Source organism: Grampus griseus (assembly GCF_964374135.1).
Source record: "Grampus griseus genome assembly, chromosome: 2".
Lineage (NCBI taxonomy): Eukaryota > Metazoa > Chordata > Mammalia > Artiodactyla > Delphinidae > Grampus > Grampus griseus.
In genome coordinates this window covers 49,499,813-49,509,015 of record NC_139018.1, presented here as the reverse complement: position 1 = coordinate 49,509,015, position 9,203 = coordinate 49,499,813, and the positions used below count along the sequence as shown (strand labels likewise).

The following is a 9,203-nucleotide window of genomic DNA, read 5'->3' as shown; positions in this document are numbered from 1 at the left end:
GTAGCAAGAAAGATGCTCCAATGTAGTTAAATAATTTGTATTTCAGTTTAGTTAACTTAAATGGCATTAAAAAGTTCCAAGCTGTTTTCTAGCTTTCTGAATAGCATTGGGGAAAGTCCTAGCATGCTATTCAATCTGCTATAAAATAGTAAGATTCGGCACTCATGTAGCCTTTGGAAATTAACACTGTATTTTTAGCCCTAATATAGTCATACACTTTCCCTCCCAATTCCCAGAGATACTTAACTAGATTATTATTTAATAAAACAAAACAAAATCAAAGAATGTTGTGAAAATGTTGAAGTCCAGTAAGAAGCTATTTTTTCTCAGGACATTTTACAACTTACTTTCCATTGGCTTTGTCCACCCCACTGCTGGGTTCACTGGACAGGGAAATCTTTAGGTCAGAAGGCTCCATGTTCCAGATGTCCCGGGCATACTCCTTAATTGTTCGGTCACTGGAGAATTTCCCTGAGGCGGCTATGTTTCTGAGTACCATGATGTTCCAGGCCTTTGGATTCTGTAAACAAGAATTATACTTGTTTAATTGAATTAAATTAAATTGACGTGCATCTAAGGCTCAGGGCCTGAGTGCCCAACAAGCTGTATGCCAAACATCAGGCCAAGCACATCCAAGTACAATTTATGGGGAAAGTGACAGGAGTAAATTGTAATGAATCATAAATACATTTGTTCCACAGTTGGGAGCTGGACAGGGCAGACTGTGCTTTTCTCCTGTTTTAGATTATATTTCTCTAAAATGAAAAAGAAAGTATTTTTCACTCTTACAGAAACGCTAATTGGTAATTTCTGCCATAGTTACAATGTTTTGGCATGTAAGCCTTATTTCCCATGCTTCATTTTGAACGAAGATACCTCACCTCCCTTTAAACTACGGGGGAAAGGAAGAGACTAACGTTCATTGTCTGCTAGATGCCACGTAAGAAATTTATCCCGTGGCTCACAGCCAGAGCTCGAAAAACACTACTGTAGAACATTAGCTACCATGCGGGCAAACAGTCCCATGGGAGACTTTATTCACCGACTTCTCTTTTCCTGTTTTTTTCAGAAGGTAGATACTCCAATAGGTTTACACTGAATCCCAAATACTCCACTGGGGTTTGAAAACAGGACCAATTAAGGTTTTATCCTAAATAAAAAATATACATCTATATATCTAAATAAAATATATATCTCTCATCATTTTATGTAAAAAGTATAAGAAGCTATTTATTTTTTATTAACATCTTTATCGGAGTATAATTGCTTTACAGTGCTGTGTTAGTTTCTGCTGTATAACAAAGTGAATCAGCTGTATGCATATGTATATCCCTATATCCCCTCCCTTTTGGTGGGTCTCCCTCCCACCCTCCTTATCCCACCCCTCTAGGTGGGTCGCAAAGCACCGAGCTGATCTCCCTGTGCTATGCAGCTGAGCATCTACTTAGAGCCTCGTGATTTTGTAAAGAACTCTAAGAAGGAGTTCTATGGAAATGACCAGAATATTATTTGAAAACAACAGCAATGAATTATAAACATTTAAAAGAAAAACTAAAACACAGTCTGAAATTAGTTTATTCAGACTTTGGAAACTTACTAAAATAAGAAGAGAATAAAAGCTTCCTCTCTTCATGTTCTTTATTTAAAGGGATAATGACTAGACTTTCCAACCATGTGGGCCATGTTTTCTACGCTTCAACAATACAATTATTGTTAAGAGTAAAAGCTGCAGTTTGCACTAATGAACAAGGAAGATGGAACAGAATGCTGGCCTTCTAGGTGGGCACCCTTTGGATCAGGGCCATCATTTTAACAGAAGGGACCATTGTGCAAAACCAACATTCACATTTGTGCATGCCCTCACTCATATTTTCCTCTCCTGCTCTGTTTCACTTCTGTTTCTTTTCCTATACAGCTTTTCTACATAACAAGCAAGGGTTGAGATCAAGAGGAAGGAGCTAGAGGGGGCCATTTTCTTTCCTCTGTCTTTGAGTTCTTGGAGGCTGTATGTGGCTGCTCTCTCCAGTGTTCAGGGAGCAGGAAGTGAGCCACTCTGCTTAAACCTAGCACTGCCTCTCCTTGGGAAGTATATAAAACTCTGGTTTATATACACTTTTGGGGGGCTGGATATGCTGTAAAGCAGCACAGGCCTTGAGTGATCCTGTTTTAAAACCCCAAAGGGATATCTGGGATGACTATGGGAACTACCTTGTCACCTGGCTTTGGGAAAGGAATAGAAAGACATGTTAGCGCAGTATGTTTCTGTCGGAAATAGCGACTGATGTGTCCAGAGGGCAGGAGGTGGAGAGTTTATGCGTTCCCACTGGTCTGGTCTATAATGGCTTTCTAGTTGGAGAGCCAAAATGGAGACTGTGTGGGCAAGGACGGCTACCTCAAGAAGCCCAAGCTGGAGTCTTAGCACAGGGCCAGCCTCCTCCTGTATCTGTTCTTCTGTGGTTTCTGCAGTTCCCTACAAGTCTTTCCTATCAGAGATGATCGCCTTTCCATGTATTTACTAAATGTACCTAGAGGGCTGGGCTTTTTGGTAAAGATGTATGACTTTGCACATGAAGGGTTACTCACGTGGCTCTAGCCCCTTTCTTTCCTTTTTCTCTCTCTCTCCCTTTCCTTCCTTTCCTTTTCTTTTCTTTCTTTCTTTCCTTTTTCCTCCCTCCCTCTCTCTCTCTCTTTCTTTGTTTCATTCCTTTTTCTTTTTCTTTTTTTTAAATTCCAATGTGAAACCTCCCCTCTTTCTATACATTTATATTCTATTCATATAGCACCACTCCATGGGTAATCCAGGAGAGGAACTTACTTTACAATTTTCAAATACTAGGGGGGTCAGTCCTTTCCCGATAAACGAAGGTTCAGCCTTAGAATCAATTTAGCAGATTTTTCTTTTTCTTTTTTTTTTTTTTTTACATCTTTATTGGAGTATAATTGCTTTACAATGGTGTGTTAGTTTCTGCTTTATAACAAAGTGAATCAGTTATACATATACATATGTTCCCATATCTCTTCCCTCTTGCGTCTCCCCTCCCTCCCACCCTCCCTATCCCACCCCTCCAGGCGGTCACAAAGCACCGAGCTGATCTCCCTGTGCTATGCGGCTGCCTCCCACTAACTATCTACCTTACATTTGGTAGTGTATATATGTCCATGCCTCTCTCTCGCTTTGTCACAGCTTACCCTTCCCCCTCCCCATATCCTCAAGTCCATTCTCTGGTAGGTCTGTGTCTTTATTACTGTCTTACCCCTAGGTTCTTCATGACATTTTTTTTTTCTTAAATTCCATATATATGTGTTAGCATACGGTATTTGTCTTTCTCTTTCTGACTTACTTCACTCTGTATGACAGACTCTAGGTCTATCCACCTCATTACGAATAGCTCAATTTCGTTTCTTTTTATGGCTGAGTAATATTCCATTGTATATGTGCCACATCTTCTTTATCCATTCATCCGATGATGGACACCTAGGTTGTTTCCATCTCCGGGCAATTTAGCAGATTTTTCAAATGCTGATGGTGGTCCAACCCGCTACTGGGTCAGAATCTCTTAGAGGGCGGTGGGCATCTGTACTTTGAAAAAACGGCTTGGTGATTCTGATGCACTTCTGGTTAAGGGCCCCAGCCCTACATAGGCTCCTGGAGGGGCCTTGGCTTTGTCCATGCTGGGGCCTCAGTGCCCAGCATGGCCTGCCATGGAGGCACCCAATGCCCCAGTGCCTCTCTGTTGAATAAATGAGTGGGTAAAGTGAGTATTTAATTTCGCTTTATACTCTTAGTCTCTAGGATATGCCTGCTGCATGGTGGGTGCTCAATAAATATTGAATTATTTGTGACTTTTTACTTGGATATTAAAAAACCTACAACTGCAACTGAAATGTCAAATGCCAACCTTTGCCTGAATTCGGGGACAGTTAAGTTTTGATCTGAAAAACCTAAAGAGCTGCCTCACTTCCCATTTTTGATTGGTTGGTGGGGCCCTGTTATTTAGATTTAATAAAAAGAAACCAAAATTTTAATGAACCGTAAACTGGTTTCCTTTGTAAGTCTCGGCCATGTACTCACCATGTACAGCTGACTGACTTTTTCTTGACACTTGACGTAGGCTTCATAGTCTGCAAAAACTTTAAACCTTTTTTTGTGATTAGAAGGAAAAGACAAAAAGCTTCATTAATAGATGTGTGCTAAGATTCCATTCAAAATTCTCTTTTGCTTAATGTCAGGCACGGCTGGCTTACCAGTCTGACACTTCTATTCACAAGGGTTTCAACCAGCCCTCAACCTTTCTTCTCACACGTGAGAATGTTATCACACGGATGCATCTGAAAGTTGGGTACACCCGTGGAAGGAGAAAAAGAATACCAAATTTGTGGGTCTTATTCTTAAGTCTTCTCCTTGCATTGTTAGTGGAGAATATCTAATTTTCCTTTCCAAGTCTACGTTAGCTTATCAGATCACAGATCTATGCTAATCTACATGTGTTGCAGTTGGTTTAAGATATTCTCATCCCCTTTCCACGGCCCAAACAGCACCATCTTCTTGTGGGAACTCACCTGTCATGATAAAATAGCATGTTGACTAAGTCTTTGAAGAGGTCAGGCTGCTTGGGAGAAAAGAAGCCCTTGTCAATTTGGTCAATGGCCAGCTTTAGCTCTGGAAGTGCCTCGTAATATTCTTTTGCCTTATACCTGTAGGGTCGGGGCGGGGGATAAGAAAAGGTTCTGTTAATGTTTGTTAATGACACACTGGACGCTACATTAGCTGTGAAAAATGCATTCAGAAATATGGCATTTATAAAGTCATTATAGAGTTCAACAGGGTATAAATAATACTTAACTAGATCCTGACATCTTTTTTCCCAACTAAATTTGATTAGTTCCTTGTAACCAAAGACACTAAGGACAGTAGATAATAAAAATCCTAGTCACAGAGCAATAGTCTAATCCGGTAAAATACAGTAAGATTCATTTCAAAGCAGGCTTTATGGCTCTAAACAAGCGTCGTACAGTTGCTTTTTTTAAAAAAGATTTATTATTTCTTTCTTTCTTTAATTTATTTTTGGCTGCGTCAGCTCTTAGTTGCGGCACGCGGGATCTTTCATTGTGGCCTGTGGGCTTCTCTCTAGTGTGGAGGCGGGTTTTCTCTTCTCCAGCTGTGGTGTGCAGGCTCCAGGGCGCTTGGGCTCTATAGTTGTGGTGCACGGGTTCCAGAGCTCGTGGTCTCTGCGGTTTGCAGCACACGGGCTCAGCAGTTGTGGCGTGTGGGCTTAGTTGCCCCACAGCATGTGGGATCTTAGTCCCCTGACCAGGGATCGAACCCGCATCCCCTGCATTGTAAGGTGGATTCTTTACCACTGGACCACCAGGGAGGTCCCCGACAGTTGCTCTTTGGTCCCACAGATTCCCAAATTTGTTGCTACTGAACAAAAATTTACTTCCAAGGGTTGGGAAGTATATTCGACACCCTCCAGATTTTGTGATCGCTCTGGCTCCTTTGAGCAGCATCTTTCTTTACTTCTTATTTGAATCCAGGTTAATAAACCTATCCAGATAGTAAGTGGAACAAGTATTCTGGGTGCTTCTATACAACCAGGCCTATCATCTACCACATTTTAGTCCATCTCTTTGAGGTCTTAAAGGAACACTCGATGGTTTAAATAACAGGCAAAAAGTTCAACTACACACTGGTTCAGTGTTTTGATCAAAGTAAAGATCACAGATGTGGAGAATAGCTCATGAGGCCAGCTCTGGCTGATAACAAATAGCAACGAGCCCATGTACCTGTGCCCAAGCTCCGTTCACTTTCACTTGCTGCGTGTAACAAGACTAATCTGTGGTCAGGAGGGTCCCCGGACTCATGGGAGATGTTCTGCTGTCACTCTCATGGGACCTGCCTCAATGGGACACCTGGGTGGGCAGGTACCCTCCTGGGGGGATACCTGCTCAACAAGCAGGAGTGCTCTCTCACCCTTTCTTGTCCAAAGCAGCCACGTCCTCTATTCTCATGCCAAAGATGAACAGGTTCTCTTCCCCGGCTTCCTCGGCCATTTCCACGTTGGCCCCATCCATGGTCCCGATAGTCAGGGCCCCGTTCAGCATGAACTTCATGTTGCCTGTCCCCGAGGCTTCAGTGCCTGCAGTAGAAATCTGCTCCGACAGATCTGTGGCTGGAATGACTGCAAGCAAGGCATTAGTGACAGAATTAGTGATCCTGTCTCTCTGGATCCGCTTGCACGGTACCCAAGCATTCACCTAGCTGGCCTGTTCTAATCATTAACGTAGTATGTGTACATCAAGATAAACATTCAAATGGTGCAGGATGGATCTCACGCTTCCCCTTGACTCTGGCAACCACTTTTGCCCCTTTCTGATGTGCTTCTTGGTGGTTATGGCCACAGTGCTAAGTAACTCTATGCTTACGCTACTCTTCCTTGGTCTGTAAACGTTAAAGAGCATCTATTGACTCTCTGCTATAAAAGTCGACACTACTGTGAAATAAAATTCCTATTTTATGGCAAGACAAGAAAAAGTTAAAACATGAAAATTTTTCTCTGCCCTTTGGCCTCCTCTCTCCCTTCTCCTGTGCATTGTGTATCTGCATTAGGCATGGACCAAACCTCCCCATCAGCAGAAATATCTACTCAGCCATAAAGAGCAACGTTCTCCTGGCACCAACAAGACAAGTCCTTAAAAGACAACATTCCTTCTTGATCTTGTAAGGGGTCACAATGACCCACCACTTTGTACCTGAAGATCTGGATTCTGTAAACTGTCAACAATACAGCATTTAATGGAGAGCCCCCTGTCTCGAAAAACTTACATAACTGCTTTGACTTCTAATGGGTGGAACAGTTCTTGGAACTTTCTGATCTGCTCTTCCTGGGTTATAATCCTCAGTTTGGCTCAAATAAAATTTTCCATTTCTTTCTTGGATGGGCTGATTAATTTTTTATCAACCTTACACTTCTCTTCTCCCCCTTCTTCCTTTCAGTTTTTGTTATGGTTTTATTTTTATTTCTTCTATATTATAACTTTATAAAATATATCTAAACTTCTCTTTCTCGATCCTTAAAATTCAGAAGCTTCCCTGACCCCTCTTTTGCAATCTGAGGAAACTGGATTGTGCCATTCCTGCCACTCCTTACCACCTTCCTTCCACTTTCACTGCAGGGAAATAAGCCACAGGCAACTGAGGTGTGCCCAGGGCAGACCTTTCAGTCTGATTCACACAGAAGTTCCTGCTGCCTGCAGCATCCCTCCGGTGCCTCCGCTACAAAGCACAGGACCTGCTTTACTTTGAGAGCTTTACTTTGAGAGCTTATTTGTGGATTAGACATTTCTTCATTTGCGCCCATAAAAATCTGGCTCTTTTTTTCTTCATGCAGACAGTTCTTAAATTGTAACATCAGAGGACCCAAAAACACCTCAGAAAGAGAAAGGTCCCTTTTCAATTTGGGAAAAGGGCGAACGCACAGTTGGCATTTGCATGTGGGTGGTGCTTTGTGATGCAAATAAGAAAAGAAAGGGATGTTGGCTTCTTGCCAGTCTGCCTGTCCCCACATGGGAACTCCACGCCTGTTCTGAGCGCCTGTCTGAGGCACGTCTAAGCCTAGGGCTTTGGCAGCCTGACATCTGCCCTCATTCCCTGCTGCCACATGAACAAATGACAGCCCTTCTTTCCATGGAGTGACCAGAGGAATATCCGGGGATTGGGGCACTGGTGTTCTATTGCAGAACTGGGGCTGGGAACTGAAGATCTTTTTTTCTTTTGTAGAGCACGCTCTGTACTTTACCAAAACCTCAGGGCCACCTCCTCCAACACCCAGCCCTGAGCAACTGAGAAGAGGAAAATGTGCTTGCAGATGTAACCTCTGATGTGGAGTCTGGGGACAGTCATCTCGGTGTCAGCTGGGTCACCTTAAACATTCTTAGCTTAGGGTCGTATTCTGCCTAAGAGTGACACCTTCTATCCTAAGTCACTGGCTCCCGAGGTCAGCTGCTCCATTTTTCTATAATGTGTAATCCATCCCTAACATGTGCCCTGGCCCCGCATGGTTTGTGAGGACAGCACTACCTTTTTCAGCAAGAGACACTTTGTAGTTCTCCAGGAAGATGAGTTTCAACTTGCTTCCAACCATGGGGTCATTGTTCACCACCTCTGCCACTGAAGTGATCAGCTTTATGATCAGTTTGGCCATGTGATATCCTGGGGCAGCCTTGGGGAAGGGTGTGGACACATGACACAATGCAGGCATGATGAAGTGGAGAAACGGCAAAAGAGACAAGAGCCCCCAAGTACCCAGGGAAGAGAAGCAACTTACTTTGCCACCGATTATAACTGTTCTGGGCACGAATAGCTTCTTCGGGTCTTTCTTAATGCCTGCAAAAGATGGAGAAGGGGATGGAACGGAGGACGGAGGATGGCCAGGGTGGTGAGCGCTCCACCTCTGGGGGCTGGTCGGGGGCTGCAGGGCTGACTCACGGTTGTACATGGTGACCACATGCAGGCAGTTCAGGAGCTGCCGCTTGTACTCATGGATCCTCTTCACCTGCACATCAAACATGGAGGATGGGTTGATCTTCACTTTGTACTCCTTCTCCAGGAACCGAGAAAACTTCAGCTTGTTCTCCTGTTGAGACAGTGCATGGGGCCAGGGCCCTTTGGACTCAGGAGCATTGGGTGGGTGGTCTGTTTTTAAAGAGTGGGGCATGAACCCTCCAAGCAAGTGCCGCCGGGCAAAGCGTCCACACCGGGAAGCCTCACCTGCTTCACGTTGGAAATCTCCCGGAGGAAGACGTCGTCGCCCAGGAAGCTGTTCAGCTTCGTCAGCTGGTTCAAGTCCTTCACATAGTCCTCCCCGATTTTCTTTCAGTTTAAAGGAAAAGGTGACTCGAATCAGGGAAGGCAGTCAAGCCCACATGAGCAGTTTCTGTCAGTCTGTGGCAAGGGCTTACACGCCCCTAACACTCGCACCCCACAGCACACAGAATGGCTTCATTCACAGGAGATGCTGAAAACGCCGTGTGGGAAGAACACTTGCTATACCTTCAGTGGTATTAAGTGTTAAAAACAGGAAATCTACCTAAAAAGGGTGACAAATAACCCAGGTTCTACTAGTTACTATTAGAGGACAAACAAAGGTCCTGTTAGAGGACCTCTGTTATCCTTTTATTAAACAGGGGTACCATCTGTGTGT

The 9,203-nt window shown here is 43.7% G+C and overlaps 1 protein-coding gene across 1 annotated transcript in view; it reads right to left on the bottom strand.

Moving 5' to 3' along the window:
- Positions 1–9,203, bottom strand: part of PYGL (glycogen phosphorylase L) — a 54,347-nt gene that overhangs the window by 14,899 nt on the left and 30,245 nt on the right. Inside the window, exons 13-20 of the mRNA XM_082649004.1 lie at positions 8,771–8,872; positions 8,489–8,636; positions 8,328–8,386; positions 8,081–8,222; positions 5,975–6,182; positions 4,561–4,695; positions 4,073–4,139; positions 348–520 (exon numbers count right to left, since the gene is read on the bottom strand). Coding sequence (XP_082505130.1) covers positions 348–520; positions 4,073–4,139; positions 4,561–4,695; positions 5,975–6,182; positions 8,081–8,222; positions 8,328–8,386; positions 8,489–8,636; positions 8,771–8,872 — 1,034 coding nt within the window. The remainder of the gene's footprint in view (positions 1–347; positions 521–4,072; positions 4,140–4,560; positions 4,696–5,974; positions 6,183–8,080; positions 8,223–8,327; positions 8,387–8,488; positions 8,637–8,770; positions 8,873–9,203) is intronic.